At 40.0% G+C, this 20,972-nt stretch overlaps 1 protein-coding gene across 1 annotated transcript; it reads right to left on the reverse strand.

Annotated features, from left to right (window-relative positions):
* Nucleotides 1–1,441: 1,441 nt before the first annotated feature.
* CEP55 (centrosomal protein 55) lies at nucleotides 1,442–20,795 on the reverse strand. Its single transcript, XM_026481671.3, has 9 exons — nucleotides 20,519–20,795; nucleotides 17,685–17,875; nucleotides 15,570–15,845; nucleotides 15,377–15,445; nucleotides 8,024–8,174; nucleotides 6,409–6,722; nucleotides 5,060–5,131; nucleotides 3,828–3,953; nucleotides 1,442–2,565 (listed from the first exon to the last, which is right to left on the reverse strand). The coding sequence occupies exons 2-9, from the start codon at nucleotides 17,865–17,867 to the stop codon at nucleotides 2,365–2,367; spliced, it is 1,392 nt and encodes a 463-aa protein (XP_026337456.1). The 5' UTR covers nucleotides 17,868–17,875; nucleotides 20,519–20,795; the 3' UTR covers nucleotides 1,442–2,364.
* Nucleotides 20,796–20,972: the final 177 nt, after the last annotated feature.

Raw genomic sequence — 20,972 nt, forward strand, 5'->3', positions numbered from 1 at the left:
GGATGCCCTAAACAAAGGTTACAAATGGGAAATGTGGCCCACACAGTGTTTTTAATTTTCCAACATTTAAAAATTGGAGGATTTCACATTTAAATATTCCAGATCTCTCTCGGAAAATCTGAAAGACCAGCCTCACGTGATTCACAGGCACGGGACGCGGGCTGGTGCCGAGCAGCTGCGCCTCCTTTAGGTAAAGGCACCATTTTCCAGCCTCCACAGTTTCCAGCTGGCCGGCTGCCTCACTCACACCACCCGGCTCCTGTCTGAGGCGGCTTCTGAGTTGGCTCCCCTGACTCTAAAATTTGCTCTGGGATAAGCAAGAGCAGCAGAAAGCTACGTATTGAGAGAGTATGACATTGGCCGCCTTTGAGGATGGAATCGCTCCTGGACGTGACATTATTCACCCACATCGAAGAACGCTGGTAAGAAACCCACGGAGTGGAGCCGACTGCTGTGCTCACGGTAAGGCTATGCTGAGGCTCTGGGCCTCTACGTTACATGGTTTCTTCTCTATGAAGGCACATGGGAGAAATCTCTCACGGCCTCGGCACCAGGATCGCTGTAGGGGTGTTTCTCTTGAAGGTCAGCTGTATGTGTGGACCACGTGGATGCCGCCGTGCAGGACTGTCCCTGTGCTCAGCACCAAGCTCGCCTCTCAGAAGCACTCACCCGTGGCCTGCCTTGGGGGCTTCCCTTAGGAATGGCTCCATTTTACTTCTTAGTCTTGTTTTACTCTTTTTCCTACTTTTATCTTAGTATAAGGCTTGCATCTTTTGAGAGTAGGACCTTCAATCTTTGTTAGAATAAGGCAGTTTCTGTACCCTCCATATACCTGATTATAGCACCTCCTAAAATGTGTTGTACTTATCTTTTAGATATTCGTTTCCTTTACTAGATGATGAAGATGGGACTGCATTTTATTATCACCGTGTCACTAATACCTAGCCCAGGGACTTGCACATAGTTGGCATTTAACAGGTGTTTGGAGGATGAGATTAGAGCTATTGGAGAACTAGCACAGCAGGGATCCACGGAACACGTGGAGCAGGGGTTCACAAGGCAGAACTCAGACCAGAGGGATGGAAGGGATCAGTTGGTGTGTTCTGTTGTCCTCTCTGACTTAAGGAACATTCCACTACTCTGGTTATAATATCACCTAAGTATATTGAGTTTGGAGAATTCACAAGGGTTTTCTGGCAGGGTAGAGAGAAGATTGGCTTTGGAGCTGACTTAGGAGTTTGAAACCCAAGAATGTGTATGTTTCTTTTCTAAATGATTGTGGGGATTCTGCTTAACCTTTCTGAGCCTCATGTAGTTTTTGGTTCCAGTGGATCTTTAACTACCTTATCATTTTACACTGTAAGTGAACCCTTACATGGGCACACCTCAGGATAGAAATCTGAGAATACCTATCATAAAGCAGATATACATAGACATATTAAAACTTATTAAATAATTTTATTCTTTTCTCCTTTATATTACTAACAGTAGCCCAGTGTTCAGCATTTTAGAAAACCTGAAGAAATAAAAAAATTGGGGGTTTACCCAAGCATGTATAAAAATATATATTCAGATAAGCAAATATCTGCTCATTACACTGCCCAACTTTAAGAGTGCCCAAAATAAATAAATAAAATACCTGCCAGTCAAATGAGAGGGCTAGATGGTTTTGCTAAAATTCATCTTAACATCTTTAACTGACCAACATGTACTAATGAAAGGCAAGTTAAAGTTACAGCCGGTTAGTCTGAAAGAGAACATTGTGGGGCCACTGTGTATTCCTTAAGCAGAATCTGCTTTGTGCTAAGAACACAGCTCGGTTTCAACAGTAAGCAGCAAAAAAGTTCAAGAAAATTTCCAACTTTTCTAATAACCGCCTTATAAAAGAAAGGAAAAATACAGAAAATATTACCACCTTATAACAATGGCCATGAAAATCGGAATTGTAAGTTTACAAAGCTTGGATAACAAAAGCCAACACAGTAAGATCCTTGGTTAGTTAACTCTGATTTTTAAAAATCTACAAAACATAAAATATTTGCTTGCTGGTACAACAGATTTAACCCACGAGCAATCACCTGAACTATCTTTTCCTCAAGTACTTTAACAGTGCAAAACGTCAGCTGTCTCAGCTCACACATTCGGTCACTGAAGGCTGAAGATGAACCATATCAGGGAGGTGTCGCTGCCAAGGAAAATGCAGAGCAGCCCCAAAATACAGTGATTCACTCCTATGCCAGCGTCTCAAAGGGAGAGAGGCAGTTTCTTATAGAAGAGGTGAAATAAGTAATTCAAAATGTCCATAAGCTAACATAAGATACAGTATTGAACCTTTTGACACAAAAACAAAGAATAATTATATTGCTATTTGGAACAGTATTCAACGTGGACGAGGAGATCCCGGTGTTCGGTGGCTGGATACTGTATATTGCACTTGGGACATTCCACCAGGCTTTCGTTTAGTGCAGCAGTGGGACTTTTTGGTGAGGCAGCTTTTACTCTGTTTTCAGACTCTCCTTGGAAAGTGACTAATGGCTCTGTGAAGGCAAGCTCACGAAGCTGCTTCTGAAAAATAAATGTATAGGAGTTAGTTATGAATTACCCAAATTACCCAACAAGTACTAGGGTTGGCTGTTTACACGGATAGGCTTTATTAAAATACTTAGAGCCAAACATAAAGGTAGCACATTACCCGTGTGCAAGGCTGACAAAAATTGGCTAGTTTTGTAAAAGGGCAAGTTCAGCAACAAAAAAAAATAACATAGAATTAAGAGTAGCAAAAAATGTTAGCAGATCAAACAGGTTACACACAGGAATGATGAAAATATTGCATCTTCGTGACTTTCCTTTTTCATATTTTTCCCCCTGAGGAACTTAGAATAGTTGATAAAACTTAAAAATGAATATTTTACGGCATACTCTAAAGATGATAGACAGCAGGGACACAAAGAAAAGTACAGGAAAATGAGGAATTATTTTGTATACCCTCCAGCTTCCTATACTATGAAAAAGAGTAACAGAAGTAAGTTATAAATTTCAATTTCAAATAATATAAATGGTCAAAATCAATGACGTACCAAAGAACAGAGTCAAAATATATTTTGTCTTTTATTCATAAAGAAGCTACAAATGATTTTTTTAACAATTATTTTTTTCTCTTTCAAAAACTGAGGAATTGTAACATTTCACCATCTGCAAATATTCTGCAGTACTAGGATCATGTATAAGAGATGTGCTAATGGGACACACACACACACACACACACACACACACACGGGTCCTAACAGGTTTGGTCCAAAAGCTTATTAGATGAAAATAGTAAGTCAAAATCACTTCCTCATAGAAAAAAATCTTATGTTTATGTTTTAAAAGATTATGTGTTCAAGGTAACCCACAAAATGTGCTTAGCTCAATATGCCTAAAACAGTGTATTAACAGGAATAATCCATTATCACTAAAAATGGCATTTCTTTCTTTCTTTTTTAAACAGAAAAACATAGTTTCAGTTCAGGATTTACAACTGCGCTCCCTACCCCCACTGTCCCCCAGGGCAGCCCTGTGTCATGCCTCTAGAATCCCATGTTGGGGTGGGCAGAGATGATCCCAGGTAGCACTACGGCTGGCATGATGCAGAGGCACACAGTGGCCCTCTTTCCAGTGCTCTGACTCGATGCTTCACATGAAGCAGGGGTTCTGCCTACCGATTTGAGAAACAGCTGTTCTTAAGCTATATCCTCCTAGTTTGGGAACTGGTTTGATAAATCAATGGAAAAATGGCAGCAAGAGAAAGAAGAAAATAAGTTTTAGTTTAACGATTCCCAACTCACCAAGGATTCCAACTGTGTTATTTGATTTCTTGCTTTTCGGAGCTCCTTAAGAATTACGTGCAGTTGGTGCCGCATATTTTGACGGTCAAGTTTTTCATTTTCAAAGTCTAATGTACATGCATGCATCTGGAACAAATGCCCAGGGCAAGACAGTTATGGGTTAATAGATACTGTCCAGTTCTCTTGACTAGATGCTTGAATGTTTTTATTAGCACAAGAGGCAAGCATTTGTGCCCTCACAGCAAGAAATCATCCGAATACACTGAGATGTTGATCAATGAAGAAGCTACAGTTGAGGCTTTGGTTTATCCAAGGAACGAGCCAATGCTTGAAGTATAGGTGAGTGAGGAGGAGCTTAAGAAGTTGCTGGTTGGAATTTCTTCTCCCCATCCCCCTTTCTGTGGGGAAGGGGAAGAAAGGAAAGAGGTGGCTATTCCCTGGTTTGGAATACACTAAAAATCTCTGGTCTGTATTCTGAGAATGAATGGTATCTCTCTGAGTTCTACTTGAAGTTATAAGATCCTGCTGGGGGATCCTGCTAGGCTAGAGTAGGGACTACAGAAGCCATGTGGGGAAGAATAAAATTTGCCAAGGCCAACATCACCCTGTCGAAACAACTGCCATCCCGGCTCAGAGAATCTGGTTTAGCTTATAGACAGGAATATATGACTAACAGACAGTCACTTAAGTTTTTGTTGTTGTTCAAGTTTATTAAAAATATCTTTCAGGGGGCACCTGGGTGGCACAGCGGTTAAGCGTCTGCCTTAGGCTCAGGGCGTGATCCCGGCGTTATGGGATCGAGCCCCACATCAGGCTCCTCCACTGGAAGCCTGCTTCTTCCTCTCCCACTCCCCCTGCTTGTGTCCCCTCTCTCGCTGGCTGTCTCTCTCTCTGTCAAATAAATAAATAAAATCTTTAAAAAAAAAATATCTTTCAGGGGCACCTGGCTGGCTCAGTTGGTTAAGCGTCCTACTCTTGACTTTGGCTCCGGTCATTATCTCAGGTTTGTGAGATTGAGCCCTGCATGGAACATGGGCTTGGAGCCTGCTTAAGATTCTCTCTCTCTCTCCCTTTGCTCCTACCTCCAACCCCCAAGCTCAGTTGGTTCCACTCTAAAAAAAAATTTTTTTTTTATGACTTTCAAGTGTTTCTTCACAGAATAGTGTAAACATGAGGAAACATTCCATTTCCTAGCAAGTTCATTCAAATATAGCAGCAACCCCAATAGGTACCTGTTGTTCCAGCAGAGCTACCCTTGTTTGTTCCTCTTGATGCTTTAGCAGAGACGTGTAAAGAAACTGGACCTGTCAGATGTAAACAGAGCCAACACTGTCATATCCGATCTTTCACTGCGTGAGCTGGGATGCAGGAGAGGCTCACCAATCTCACATCTCTATTCGGGACCACACCTGCTCCGGCTGAGTCACTGCAGCTGCCTGTCCGATGGCTATCTATACACGCAGCTGAGCAGTCCCACCCTGGCTGAGAGTTCCCTGGGGCACAGACTGCACGTCGATGAACAGCACCCAACTCTGCAGCGCACACCCCCACTTTCCTGTAAGTTCTGACATCCACTAATATTTCTGAGTAGGATAACAAAGTGCCTTGCCTGCCTTGCCCGCAGAGGTGGGAAAAAATTCCCGACCACTTCTGCTTAATCTTTTGTAAATACCACTGCTCGCACCTGTAAGCAGAAGCCAGGGTGGTAAAGACTAACAAGGCAAATGTTACAGACAGCTTTTTAATCCCTCTCTCAACTTTTGGATGATGTTTAAAAATTACTTCCTGTTCTAATAGTAGCAATAACTAACATCTACCCAGCCCTTGACTTTAAAGCACTTTCACATTCTCCCAGTTGACCTTCCCAAAAGCCCCAGGAGGTAAAAAGAGACTGTGGTTACTAATTTGACACATCAGTGACCTGCAAGTCAGAGAAGGTAGCTGATTTTCCTAAGGCCACACATCCTGAACTAGAGACCAGGTGTGAACCCCTAAATAATGTTTTTTCCATTATTCCATGCTGCCAAGCAAGATTTAAATTAACGGTTTCTGCTGAAGTAGCATGCAATCCTAATCATTCTGCCTCAGGAGCTCCACCATCACTGACAATGAGGAGAGTGAGAGCACGGAAGGCACTGCGTGAAATCGCTGGAGCACGCGATCGTTGTGATCCAGGCGCCAGCCCGGGGACCAGCACTGACTCCCCGCTTAGCTGCACACCTTCTGGCTTCTCACACACATCTGCCTCCTCACGGAGAGCCTTTGTGTACGTGAGCTCCTCCACAGCTTCCCAGTCGCTCACCTCACTGGTTCCTTCTTGCCAAAAGGCCTTTGTCCAAGTACCATCTCCAGCCCCCAATTTCTCCATGTCATGTTACCCTGCTTTATTTTCTTGAATTTACTTGGTTATTTAGGTACTGTCTTATGGTCTGTTTCCATTCTAAAGAAGAGTCCCATGGTAGGCCAGGAACTTGTTTTGTTCCCTGCTGGTTCCCTAGTGGTTAAAATAGTCCCTGACACTGGTAAGTACCCTGACAATTTTGAATTTGGAATCATGGAATGTTTTACTGGTTAGGCTCACCTGAGATAAGAGCTCTTCAGATCTCTTCTTCTCTTCTTCAAGTTTTTCCCTAGCAATATCATTCTCTTCCTTGAGCCTTTGTATTTTCTCTGTTTTCTGCCTATCATCTTCCAGATGTTGTACATCTGCCTTTCTTTGTGAACACAAGAGTTTATTTAAATCTTGAACTTCTTTTTGGGTTTCTTCATATTTTCTTCGAAATTCACTAAGTTCAAAACTCAACTGAGTTATGGTCTGTCGTTCAACCTCAAGATCTTTTTTTGCATTTGCCAAAAGATGGTTGTAATATTTTTGCTTTTCTTCTTGAAGATAACCTATGACAAACACATCGGGGCACAACACACACTTTATATGATAGATAGTATTCCTGAGAAGTTAAAACTAAACACATTTCTATAAGATCTTACAAAATGAAGAGTCAAGAGATAGGGCTGATATTTGATGGAACAAGAAAAAGTTCAGGTATATTATTTGAAGTTAACCTAATAAATAGAAGAACTGGAAACAGTAATATAGCTATTCTATGGGAAGGGAAAGTAATGTCTAAAGAAGATAAATCAACAAATGGAGACATAAGCTCGTTATTTATATATATAATTACCAAAATTAAAAACAAAAATGTTATGAGTACTTGCCCTGATGGGATGGGGAAAGAGCCATTAAGATGGGAAGGAGAGGGAGGGGCAGGCCCTTCTGTACTACTATTAAATTACTTTAACAAGAGCTTATATTACTTTGATAAAAGACATACAGACACAGAACACTGTATCGTGAAAGAAATAAATTACTTAGCCCACCACTAAAATCTTACTTTTATGTGTAATATTCTTATAAAGGCATTACAATAAAGTAATTTTGTCCCCAATTCTTTTTATGTTTTCCTTTTTACCATTAGCTCCATTTTAAATATTCAAATGTGAAGCTCCAAGATTACGAGGCTGCCTTTCTTTGGCCTTCTCTTTATATAATTCAAAATTCAAAGCTTCAGTCCCATTAGTGCTGTCGGTCTTTTAACAAGTGCTTTGTATGGGGGTTTCTCTTCTTAGCTCATCACCTAGAACTGCTGAACCTATTTCCCCATCTGTAAAATGAGAATAGTGACCCCTCTTGCCCCACCTCTTAGGGTTCTTGTGAAACTCAATGCCAGGGAAGCTGCAAAGCATTTAGCAAAAAGATTTCATCCTCCCTAGGAGCCTTATTTTCAGTTCTGTGGGAGATTCGAAAGACTGAAGAATCATCTATAAGATGTATTCTTTCTCCTGGGAGTGATACGAATGTGTGAAAGGAAGCAGAGTAAAAAGATAATCAGTGACAAGGTCAACTCTAGGAGAAATGAAGTTGGAGAAGATCTTTGAAGGTGGGGAAGGACATGCATGAAGGAGAAAATTTAATGTGCCTTCAGAACTGCCAGAGATCCATTACCCTGTGCCTCTGTCCCCTTTTTTCAGAAAGCAATGAGAAAACAGACTTGCTAACATGGTCTTTCTTACTTCAGAGTTATAAGACTTGCTTAATTCACTTTCTAACACATTTATAAAAATCTAAAGTTGATGAATCTCTCCTTTTGGAAAATGTCAGGCAGGCCTACCCCAAAAGAACGTTTTTATACCAGTACCTTCTGATTCAGCCTTTTTTGTCTGCTGTGGGAGTGAATGAGCAGCTGTTTCTGATTTCTGTTCCAACTCAAAGATCTTGGCTAAAAGTCCTTTTACGTAGGCCTCCCGCTGCTGATCATACACAAGCCACTGCTGATTTTTCTCCAGAGCCTCAAAATGAAAATGAAAGCAAATCATTAATAAAATAAAAAACCAAAACCTTAAAATGGATAAGGGAGCTCCAGTGATGTAGCCTTTCCCAGTACAAAGAAATTCTCATGGGTCGTATAGAACTCTAGACCACCACTACATGGCTCACAACCCGGAGATCCATTCTGACATCAGGCTCCTTCAGAGCACCTAACACCACGGCAAAGTCAAGTTTCCATGGGGTCAAGTTCATTTGTCTGCCATCTCCTATACACAACTTGCTTTGCGTCTGTCCGTGTCGTTCACCGTAAACTAGAAGACCTCTGTGGCAGATGTGGACGTGTGCTGCTCCAAACAGAGATTTCCGCCCAATCCACAATGCTGCTCAGGAGCTCCCCATGCAGACAGGGACATAGTCAGACTTGCAGCTTGGTCTGCTGGTGCTCCCGCCCAGTCCTGCCACTTTCCTTCTCCTTCACAGATGCTGCTCCCCCATAACCTGAACTCCAAACTCCATCTCATGGCTGCTTCTCAGAGAATCAAACTTAAAGAGCCGCCCCCCTCTTTATCACCAATTCTTATCCTTTACATCTCTTACAACTCAAGTAAAAATCCTACACTGTGATCACTCACTTGGTTTGCATGGGGGCTTATGAACTTGACATATATATCTCTATGTATTTTTAAAAATTATTTTACCAAACATCTTCAGCTTTTTATCTGTGGTTACTATGTTTTTCAAATAGTAAGTTCCTTGAAGTGGCAGACCGTGCTCTTCTGGGAGGATTCCTGGCTTTGTATATAATATGTGCTCCAGAAATCACTTGGAAGATAGGATAACATCAATAAAGTAGGCAGTGTCTAGTTAAGTTAGCTGGTAGCAGGGAAACTGATTCACTTTACTGTTACTGCTAACATCAGTTTTTCATTTGGGCTGTATCTTTCCCTCAAGAAACTAGACATGCTCTGATAGCCTTACCTGGCCACCTAGGCTGAGTTTGAAAACCTGATACCACCTGATCTGTGGCAAGACACTGGCAAATCCTCACATAAGAAGCTACGTTAACTTTAGTGGATAAAACAAGGTGGCATATGTGGACAAAGGTATGTAGGTTTATGAGGTGATGTATTATTATCAACCAGGACAAATTCATATTTCCTCTGATTCTCGTCTCACTGTTCTTAACCACTTGATCCTTGGAAATTCAGTGAAAGGCAAAGCCAAAGGAGTCTGCCAGGACAGCCCAGTATCTCCAGCAATCAGCCCAGTATCTCCAGCAATCCCCCCTTGCCCCTTACCCTAGTTTTGTTACTGAAAGTGGGGCACAGATTCAAGTTGAAAGCTAGCAAAAAAGACAGTTGTCTGGTGGTGCTGGGGGAAAAGCCTAGAAATTCTTACATACCAACACCATGGCAATGAGATAATAAGTCTTCTCTCCTTTCTAACCTGGAAGTTCAGTCTAAGGAGATGGGACTGTCCCTTTCTTGTTCTTTGTTCCTGAGAGCCTGGGGAAGTAAGTCTTAATTACCATTTGTGTAGAGAGGCCATGTACATCTAAACCTGATGTCACACATGTAAAATGTTACGGACGAAGCGTCCCACAAGGAGGCCCACATAGTGACGTGAATACCCCTTCACGATAGCCACGCTCATTTGTACGGAGTCCTTGGCCCTGGCACCTGTGCTATGACCGTCTGCCCCCACAGGAATGCCTACTTGAGCAATGTTTCACTGCTGGGTCTTGGTAAATCCTGGTTTTGGATTAAGAGAAAAAAGAAAAAAATGTCTCCATTTTCTTCTCGACAATACAGATCCTCAGTTGGAAGGTGATTTCCCCACTATGAGAGTAAGAGGACACACAGGCTGTCACCAAAAGCTTTAGGTGAATTAATACAATGATCACTCTGTTTTGGGGGGAAAAATAACTACTCTTAATAAGTTCAGTTCAACCTCTCCCTTGGTCCTCCAAAGTGCTAAATAGTTTTAATTATATTAGTAACAGAATTTTTGAAAGCTTCATGACACCACTTGCTAAAACTGAAGCCATGTTCCCTTAGGCTAACATTAAAATGGTCCACAATCTGCCTCTTCCTACCTCTTCAGGTTACAGCCTGGCCATTTCTGGCCTCCACTGCCACCTTGCTGTCCACACAACTATACACACCCTCTGTGCCCAGAATGCCTTAGAACTCCTCCCTGTATCACCTGTCCACTTAAATCCCACCTTTTCATCAAGTTCCAGTGCATCCAAGCTTGTCTTTCAAGCCTCCTCACCATAAGTGCCCTCACCAAGCTCCTCTCCTCTGTAAGCCAACAGTAATTTTAATGTCATTCAATCTATTTTGCATCTTGCACTCATGACCTTGATTGTGTCCTGATGATAGTTCTCATCTGAACTAGATCATGAGCCCCTGGACAGCTGGGCCCAGGCTTGTTTAGATTTTGTATAGTTCCATTCATGTGTTTGACTTTTCCATAGCAAGTAGCTGCTTGATAAACAGGAACAATGGTGATGACAGGGAGTGGAGAAAACAATGGTTGCCAGAATCAGCAAGCACCCATGCAGGTCTTTAGCCCCAAACTGAAGTTTGAGAGTATTCAGGAAGGGAGAAATGGCATGAAAGAATCTAGAAGTTCCTTATACACAGTAGAACAATTAGAATGATTCAGAAAGAATCAAACACTCTCAAAAAGCTATCACTCATAAACTAAGGAATAGATGAAAATGAATTTCAAACCCTTTTGTAACAGAACTAACATACTATTTCTATGATTTTAACAAGTGCATAATATGTACCCCTTATGTCATAATTCATCCTAGACCTGTTGAAATCTATTATCATCAATGGTTGAAGTGGCAGCCAGGATGTATAATTTCATATCCTTCTGGGGTGCCAAAAAAAGATGGTACAAACATAAAGTTCTTGACAAAAAAGTTGCCTGGTCAAAGTGGACTGAAGTAAAACATACATACTGGAATACATTTTCAAAAGTGCTTAATTATTTTTGAATCACCCTGCATTTGTTGAAAATGTACTGAAAAAGGAGGGACTCTCCTCCCCCACAAGCTGGCATCTCACCCCAGAGGGTGAGGTGTGAAAAGTGGTAAGGAACATACTGGACATTTTCAGTTGTATACAAGGCATCTTCTTTTAGGGTAAGAATTTCTATCTGTTAAAGATATAAATGGCTGAGCTTCGAGTCTGAAAAGATCTGTCTATATAAAAACTCTTTAAATCTAGAGAGTTCCTCTAACCTTTGGTAGGCTCTTTCCATGAGCATCGTGCAAACTCATGAGCATCTAGGCATGGGGCTTAAAGAATTGTCTGTGTCTGTTTTCTGTAGAACTAAGAAATGGATTAGAGAGACAAAGGCAGCCTCTGGAATCAAAGATTTAGTCCAGGGCCCTCCAGTCACTTGGCCACACACTTTTCTCTCTGTACCCGTCAGGCAGTTATAACATGAGTCCTCCTCACAGAACTTAAGAGTTCATTTGTAAGGTGGAGATAATAATGTACATCTGCTCTGTATTATATACTCAAATTTAGTCGCCAAAAGAGGTAGTGTTGTAGGACTCAGAAAACATACACATATCCAAATATCTATAAATCATATGTGTTAGATGGTAAAGATACCTAATTTTATATCTAATTTTAAATTTGTCCATCTTTAAGAAACATTTCAATATAAATAATTCAAGTCAACAATGGATGGTAATGAAATTTTCTTCTTTTAAATAAACCTGTCCATACATTACTTAAGTATGAAAAACAGAACTCTGGGATGGTTGAAGATTTGAGGGGCAATATTCTGAAAGGCCAGGTGATGGCGATGTTACTTCAGTAAAGTAGTCAACATTTCTTTTCCTCCAGGTCTCTTCTCACTGATTTCTGCATTTGTTTTCTTCTCTAACCAGTATCAATAATAAATGGATTTGATCCATCAATAAATGCTGATATTAGTTTTGCATCTTTAGCGTCATCATTGTATTGTTATCTCTTGAAGCCTTGTGTCCTCTACACATCTGTTAGGCATGCATTTAACATTTCCACTCAAGTTACCGATAAGAATATGGAACAGAAGTGGGCAAAAGTGAAGTTCTGTGGAATGCTACTAAAGCTCTTCCTCCTGGCTTCACTGGGATCTGTTTTATGTTTCTTGGGCAAAAACTGTAACACCGGTTAAAATGTTAGCCTATACCGGAGGAATAAAAAATGCAGGTCAATTGACGAAACTGGAATATGGATGGTAGATTACAAAGAAGTAGAGCGTCCATGTTAAATTTATTAAAGTTGCTATCTGGGGTCACCTGGGTAGCTCAGTCATTTAAGCGTCTGCCTTAGGCTCAGGTCTGATCTCAGGATCAAGCCCTGTGTCAGGCTTCCTCCCCCATGCTTCTCCCTCTGCTCCTATCCCCACTCATGCTCTCCCCCCCCCCAATAATTAAATAAAATCTTAAAAAAAAAAGTTGCTATCTCTACCGTAATCATATAAGAGAATATCTCATTCTGGGGAATATATACTGAAGTATATAGGTTTAAAGGGCTGTAATATATGCAACTCACTCTCAAATGGCTCAGAAAAAAAATATTATGTGGGACGGAGCAGGGTGGGGGACTGAAAGAGAGGTGTAAAATGGAGCAAAATGTTAGCAATGTTTGAATTTTAGTAAAGAGTATATGGGTGTTCTACATACCATTTTCATTCTTATAACTTTTCTGTAAATTTGAATTTTTTCCAAATAGAATAATATTTATCTTCCCTAAATTCTGTTTAAAAATTAGATTTTCAAAATTAAGAGCAAGAAATGCCTATTTCAACTGCCTCTTAGCATATCTGGTTTGCAAGTTAATAACGCTGTACAATGTTTACAGTACCAACTCCATGTAATTATTTCAAAATGTCAGTCAGACGTAAATGGTAGCTGAGGAATGATACAGCTAGGCCTTAAGAAAGGTAAACATGAGTTTTTAGGGCTTATTTTAGCATAGCAAATACTGATTCTTAAAATAGGTGGGCAAAGTGCTCCAGGAAGCTTTGTGGGAGCTTGGAGGAAGGTGAGGGACTGGAACTGCCGAGCTCTCAAAGCAGGATAATGTGGCAGCGCCTGTGCTCAGAGGAGTGACAGGTTGCTTTCCCTGCTCCCTAGTCTTCTCCTGGGCTCACAGACAACCAGAGCTAAACCATCTCTTGCTCCTCAAATGTGTAAGTTAATGAGGCAGCTGGGAACGTATTGGAAATGCAGAATCTCAGGCCTACCCTGACCAATGAATCAGTATCTGCATTTGATGAAGATCCCCTAGGCTTATATGCACATGAGAGTCTGGGAGGCCTTGCTCAGCCTAGACCATTTGAAGGTGAGTTGGGTTAAATTTTACTCCACTTATCTAAAAGCCTTTCTAAAGTAAACAGAGCAGGGGCACACAATGTGATCCTTAAGTAAGCCGGGAAGATAAGATAGATAAAAGATTGGGTATACATGGGTAACATTTCAAAGTTACTTTCATACAAAGAATTGTCATTATCTAAAAATAAATTTAACGATATTTGAAGCAGTTGATGCTGAGAAGCCTAAAATTATATATAAGTTTAAGACAATAGCATATATTTTCAGGTACTAATAAAATTCAAATGTTCTAGACACTGGGCATATAGCAGTGAAAAAAACACAGACACCCTTCCCTCATTAAACATATACCAATGTAAGACTCATATAATAAAGTAAATTTGTAATATATTTATTTGTAATATATAATAAACAAAGCAGAACATATTGTAAGTTTAACAGTAATAATGTGATGAGGAGAAAAGTTACAAAGCAGGAAAAGGTAATAGGAATTGTCCGGGAGCTATAATTTTAGAAAAGGTGGCTAGGTAACCCTCTGGCCTCAGCCCCACTCCCCACACCCCTCCCACCCAAGAAAGTGACAATTGAGTATTATATGATGAAGTGAAGAAGCGGGTCATGAAGATATCTGCGGGGAACAGGATGCCAGGCAGAGGGAACAGGAAGAAAAGGCAGTGTATTGAAGGAATAGCCAGAAAGCCACCAAGGCTGGAGTAAATAAGGGGCAAAGCAGGAGGTGTGTAGTAAATTACTTATAGATACACGCATCTGGTAGGTACTGATACACACGAAATGATAAAGGTCAGTGTATATACAACACAAAGAACTTACTTTGAAAGATTTTTAAAAATTATGTTTCTTCTTTCTTAGTTACCTATAAGTGAATTACTTTGATAAGACTACTATAGTACCCCATGATACAGACACGCAACAGATTTAAATTCTTTTGAAGATCAAATAGATAGACCTCAAGACACACTTGCTAGATGAAATAAAACAGGAATCTTAAGAGCAACTTAGAGCAGGGTAGACTTGCCAGTAATATTTCTGGAATCAAAACACCTACCTACTGGCCTAATAATTAACTCCAGAATTTTATACTCTGTGTATCTGATATTAAAACTTGAAAATATCCACTGAATAATAGTCCTATGTCCTCAGTTTATTCAGTTCTCAATGAAACACATCAAGCTATTTAAGACATAAGTTTGAAATAATATAGCCTTACCAAATATCTAGAATAACCTCATACCAAATTCTACAGAAAAGAAGTACTGAGTATGAAAGAATGTGTTTCCTTTTCAAACTACGAAAGCAAATCCTGGTTCCAAGGGAAGAATTTCAAATGAATGAGTACATCTTGCATGGATAAACAAAAAGAGAAGAAACTATAAATTAAATTACACCATAATAATACAATAAGATTTAGGTGAAGAAGGAATGTTGCTGAGCTATTTGGGTGATTTCTAGGGCTTTCTCACCTAATGAGACCATGACTAGAGGAACTAGCCCTCTTGAATGCCTAGAAAGAGACTTATAGGTAGTAACCTACGGAGATGATCTCAAACCATTCAGTTCTCCATCTCCTCAACGGACTGTTCTCAAGTCACAGCATCAACTCTGTCAATTTCCATGAAATTTCAGAATGAATGAATGAATCTTCTCTTCCTATAACTTAATAAAAGGAGAGGGGCACAGGGGTGGCTCAGGTCATGATCGCAGAGTCATGAGATCAAGTCCCACATCGAGCTCTGCGCTAAGCATAGAGTCGGCTTGTCCTGCTCCCTCTGCTCCTCCTCATGCTCTCTCTCTGTCTCTCTCAAATAAATAAATAAAATCTTTAAAAAAATAAAAATAAAAGGAAAATGAACTTACATCTTTCAGCTGTATTTCCATTTCATGAATATCACTCATTGATGAGTTGAAGCAGCTAGTAGCCACTGTCTGAAATAAACCAATATTAGTTAATATCATAAATTTAACAAGAGAAGTTTCCTCATTATATCTGGGTTTATTACAAATTGTATCCGAAAGGAAAAAAATCTGGGTTTAAAGAAATGACAAGTACCTGTGATAAGCGAAGTGTGCTGGCTTTGCTTTCAAGTTCAGCAAGCCTTGCGGTTGTAGCAGACAACTGTTTTTTCAATACATCTGTCTCTTCAGACAAGGCTTTCAACAGCTGTTCCCTCCTTTCGCCTTCCTTCGTTTTCTCCTCCAGCTGTTCAAGCAATGCAGTATTACTGTACTTGGCTTTCAGCTGCTCTCTGAGTCTCTGTATTTCTTTGTCTTTCTCTGTGAGGTGATAAGCATTCTTTTCCCTCTCAGCTTCCAGGACTCGAATTTTCTAGATATAAACTAAGAAAAATCTTAGAGCAAAGCCAAGTCAAACATGAAAATAAACAACATACAACAAGTATTTATGAAGGGTTTATTATATATCAAGTCAGCACTATACTAGACACTAGGGCCAAAAAGAAAATGAAGCCAAGGTCCTACGCTCAGAGAGCTCACTGAGAGGTAAACCAATACATTAATGCAGTATGATAAGTGCTATAGTTAAGGTATATATAAAATGGGACACAGACACAGAAAGGAGAAACCAACTCTGTCAAGAGTGGTAAAAGAAAGCGAAAGAAAACCTGGCTCTCACATGAGTATCTGATAATCATCCTTCCATCATACTAGTTGTAATCATCTTAAAGTCTAAAAGTAGTCATACAAGAGAGACATGCTCATTAATCAACCTGAAGCAACAGAACTTAAAAATTACAGAACGTTACAGCTGGACAAAAATGCATTCACTAACTAGGTTTTTTGTTGTTGTTGTTAATAAATGATTTAGTATCAAATGTAAAAGATGATCTTCAAAGGACTGTTCACATTTTCAAGGATTTAAAAGATAAAGAAGGCATGCTTGTTAAGCTGCTGACATAAGGAAGAAAGCAGCTCTGGAGAGCCAATTAAAAGTTAACAGAATGCCTTTACATGCTAACATGGTAAAAACAACATAAAACTACAAACTCGCTTGGGGGTGGAGGGGAGAAGCAGTTGTTCAAATATAAAATGGGGAAACTGAGTTAGATGACCCTGTGAAAATGATGAGGGGATTTTAGTTGCCTCGAGCCTAAGATAAGGCGGTAGTATGAACCGTTAAAAAAAGAAAGAAAAAAGTCCATATAATTTTAGGCTTTTGGAGAGTACAGCATCCAGATTACTAGAAATAATAGTGCCATTTCAACCTGTGTTTGCCACCGTGCACAATATTGGGTGCATAATTCAGAAGGAATATGAACACGTCACAAAGTGTTCAGGAAAGTAACCAGGATGATAAGAAGCTAGAAACATTGAAGAGTATGGGGCTGGTCTACAGAAAAGTAAGAGAAAGCAAGATTTCCTCGAATATCTGAAAAGTTGTCATATAGATAAAAAATAGACTTCTATGCAGCTGTAATAGGTACAGTTAGAACAAACAGGTAGAAGTTAGAGGAAGTTTAATTTTAATTGATTATAAAGGAACAAAGTTTTGACAACCAGTGCTTGTCAAAAGTGGAAAGAACTGGAAAGAGATCTCTCAGGGAAGCTATTAGATGCCATCACCAGATTGCAAAATAATCTTTATGTCTAAAAATTGGTGATAGATCACTTCTCAATGCTTGAACAAGTATTTACCTCAATATATGCTGTTAATAAATCATTCAGTTTTGTAATGTGCCTATAAAATAAAATTTAAAGAAATCCAATGATACTATTTAATACAGGTCATTTATTTTCTAACTATGAGCAATAAAAGAACTTTTGCAAAATTAAATTAAATTAATGATTAAATTGTAAATCTACTAAGTTCCTAAGTGCTGTATTGACTCTGCCATAACAAACTGTAAATTAGAGAATCCGAAATAGAGTTTAACAGAATGCAAAATGTCAATATATGTAATGATTTTACCTCAAAAGATCTGAAAACAAAGATTACTTGGAAATCAACCAATATATATATAATGAAACGGGTTTTTAAGCACTCACGTTAAAATCTGAACTCCATTAAACACTTAGAAATTATTAAATTTGATTTTTTACATTTAGTGAATGAACAGAAAAGCTAAATTATATCATTATTGGGAAAATACTTTCTCATCTCCTACAGTAAAGCTTATTACAATTTTAAAAGGTTTTTAAGGCCACTCACCTCCAAAAGTCTATGTCTGTCTTTATCAGTCAACTTTCCTTTTCCGCTTGTGATTTCATCCACTGATGTTTTCAAGGCTGCAATTTCTCCCCTAAATTTTTCTAATGCAGTTTCTGATTTGGAGTTACTAGGCTTTGATCCCCATTTGCCTTTAATTAAACCTTTGGGACTTCTGGAAGACATTTCTGAAACTGTAAAAAAAAAAAAAAAAAAAAAAAGTGATGGGTAGTAAGGAGGGCACGTATTGCATGGTGCACTGGGTGTTACACGCAACTAATGAATCATGGAACTTTACATCGAAAACCAGGGATGTACTGTATGGTGACTAACATAATTTAATAAAAAAATATTATTAAAAAAACCCAAAAACAACAATTATACTTTATTAGTCTAAGTTTAAAAGGTCAAATCTCAGGCTTGAAAAGGTCTAGTAACCTATTTACTAAATAGAAGAACATTACTATCTCAATAGCAGTGATATAGCCAAACCAGTGGGATACAGGAGAGGGACTGGGAAAGGCTTCTGGCTTGCTAATATCAATATTTATTTTTTAATCTGGATGATAGAAACATGGGGAGAATTCACCCTTTAAAAATATTTCAACTTATCTTGACACACACTGAGTAATGTACAGAATTGCTGAATCACTGTATTGTACACCTGTAACTAATATAACATTGTATGTTAACCATACTGGTTTTAAAACAAAAATGTTTTAAAATATGTTAACTTGGATGCTTATGTTTTGTGCAGGGTTCTGTATGTGTATCATACTTCAATGAGAAAGTTTTGTTTAAAAAAAGGGATCAATGATTAAACTATTAAGGCTGAATGAAACAGATCACAAAGACATATTTTATGCAGGAATAAAAAGCTAGTGGTAAATGATATAATTCTGAGAACAGAGGCACTGAAATGTCATTACCTGACATGATATGTCCTGTTTTAGAAGATAGATATAGTTTAAATCTATGTAAATAGTCAGCTGAGAGAGTCCAGTACGCAAAAGTGAGAATACAAGATCAGGAAAAAGAGGCACAATACTCAAAAATTAAGAATAAGAGGCCAAATTAAGGAGAAGCTTAAAATCTGCTAACAGTATTAGTTAACAGTTTAGAAGAAGTGTGTATTAACTCCAGGACCAAAATATATAGTGAAACATACTGTGTATATAATAAAAGTAGCTTTAATTAGGGAGATTAAAGCATTTCCACCTTATGGATCCCAAGATAGAATAATGTTGGTGACTGAGGAATTTAGAGGAATATGAGACTATTCATGCATTCAAAAAATATTGGAAGATCTAATTTACCAGGCAGCACAATAGGTGCTGGGTATAAACTGGCAAAGAAAAAAAAAGAGAGAAAGAGAGAAAGAAACAAAAGAAAAAGAGACATGTTCCCTTACATAATGGAACTTTCAGTCTAGTAAAGGGGGCAAGAAATAACAAAGACACAAATTCTCAAGTTGTAAAGATTCTCAAGGTGTAAAGTTAAAACTATGTAGAAAATGAAAAGTAGTGATAAGTGATTCCAGTAAAAATTGAGAAGACCTACTTTGATAAGGTGGTAGGGGAAGGCCTCTGCAGAAGTGACTTTTAGGGTCATCCTGTATGAAATCAGAGAGCCTGAAAACACTAGAGTTATGTAAACTGAGTTGAACAGACCATCTAGCAAAAGGCTCGTCCTGGATTTTTGCCCATTCAAGGTGACAGACTAAGATAACTAGTAAATCAATTAAGGCTAATGCAAGGTTATGGTATCTTGAGAACCTGCTGCCACAGGAAGTTCTTCCCTATATGGTTCTGTTAATAACACATTTTTGACTTGGTATAATGGGTTGATAAGACAGAAGACTACTTTTCAGCCAAGTCACTGAAACACAGAATGGTGGAACTATATAGGTCAGTAGAACTGGAAGGAACCTATGGACACTTGCTTCCTCACCTCTGGACAGAACTCTTCCAATGAATGACTCTCTTGTTTCTAGCTTCTGGACTACACCCTGCTGGGATCTCCCAGCTCCCCACCACTTAGTCCTACCAACCTCCTTTCCCTGTTTTTTCTATTCCCGTCAGGCTGATAGTCACAAGGTTCACACTGCTCAAACTTTGACCCACTCCATCTTCTTCAGGAAGCCTTCCCTCTGTATAAGCTAATATGCCATAGGACACAACTGTTTACTCCCACCCTACATCCGCTTTTTTAATTTGTTCAACAGTTGTTTCAGGGGCCGAAACTTGAGTTATTTTTGTCACTCACAGCACCTAACAGCAGCTGCTCAATATACATTTATTGATTGGCCAAAGTGATCTTAGACATGTTGGACGGGAGGTGACCAAACTGGGATCCAACAACCTACACAAGGTATGGATTGCAGGCCACATCGTTGCCAAGTTGAGGCAAATCTTAAAAAAACGAAGCGCCTGGGTGGCACAGTCGGTGGTTACAGCTCAGGTGGTGATCTCAGAGTCCTGAGATGGAGCCCCAAATCAGCTGCATGCCGGCAGGGCTGCTGAAGATTCTCTCTCCTTCTCCCTCTGCCCCTCCCTCTTGTGCATGGGCTCTCCCTCTCTCTCAAAATAAATAAATCTTAAAAAAAAAAAAAAAAAGGTCTTACAAAAACCCTCACATAGGAGCTACCTGGGCAAACAGGGAGGCAAAGAAAATCTGCAAAATGAGGCACTTTTTTTCACCTCTAAAATGAAGATGTTTGTAGAATAGACATGAACGTGCTTGCTAATCGGCAAAATGATGTTCTCACGAAAGACCTTGGCCAAGTCACTTGGCCTCTCCGCGCCAAAAAAAAACGGAAAGAGGATAATAATACCCACCGCAAAGCTGAAAGGAAGGATCGACACGCCGATGGTCGTGAGGCTCCCAAGTTTGTGCCAGGCACGAAGTAAGGGCCAGGAAAAAGGGACATATATCAGAGCGGGCAGAGATTGAGTCCAAGCCGCTGATCCCGCCTCCCTCGCCGTCCGATCTGGCCTCGGGGCTGCGGGTCCTGGCCGCCCTTGTCACCCTCGGCTGTCGCCTCCCCACCGCCAGCCGGCACCTGAGGCGAAGCCCGGCGTTCGCGTCAGCTTAGTCACACCCTGCGGTACGGGCGCCGCTTCCGGGAGTTTGAATCCCGCGGCTGCGGGGCGGGGCACGTCACTGCCGGCGGGGGCGCGGCCGGCAGGAAGGGGGCGCGTTACGTGCGGCGGGCTCGCGGCTCCCCGATTGGCTGCGACCCCCAAGGGGGCGGGGTCTAGAACTTGGACGCAAGGGGGGACGGAGGTGGGT

This window comes from Ursus arctos, unplaced genomic scaffold, assembly GCF_023065955.2.
Source record: "Ursus arctos isolate Adak ecotype North America unplaced genomic scaffold, UrsArc2.0 scaffold_7, whole genome shotgun sequence".
Lineage (NCBI taxonomy): Eukaryota > Metazoa > Chordata > Mammalia > Carnivora > Ursidae > Ursus > Ursus arctos.

What these genes read in the sequence shown, in the direction of transcription:
- CEP55 (XM_026481671.3), bottom strand. Translation starts at nt 17,867, where the DNA reads ATGTCTTCCAGAAGTCCCAAAGGTTTAATTAAAGGCAAATGGGGATCA. An exon ending in CTGAAGAGCTCTTATCTCAG is followed by an intron (nt 5,132 to 6,408) that starts GTGAGCCTAACC and finishes TACATCTGACAG; the next exon opens with GTCCAGTTTCTTTACACGTC. An exon ending in TAGCTCTGCTGGAACAACAG is followed by an intron (nt 3,954 to 5,059) that starts GTACCTATTGGG and finishes CATTTGTTCCAG; the next exon opens with ATGCATGCATGTACATTAGA.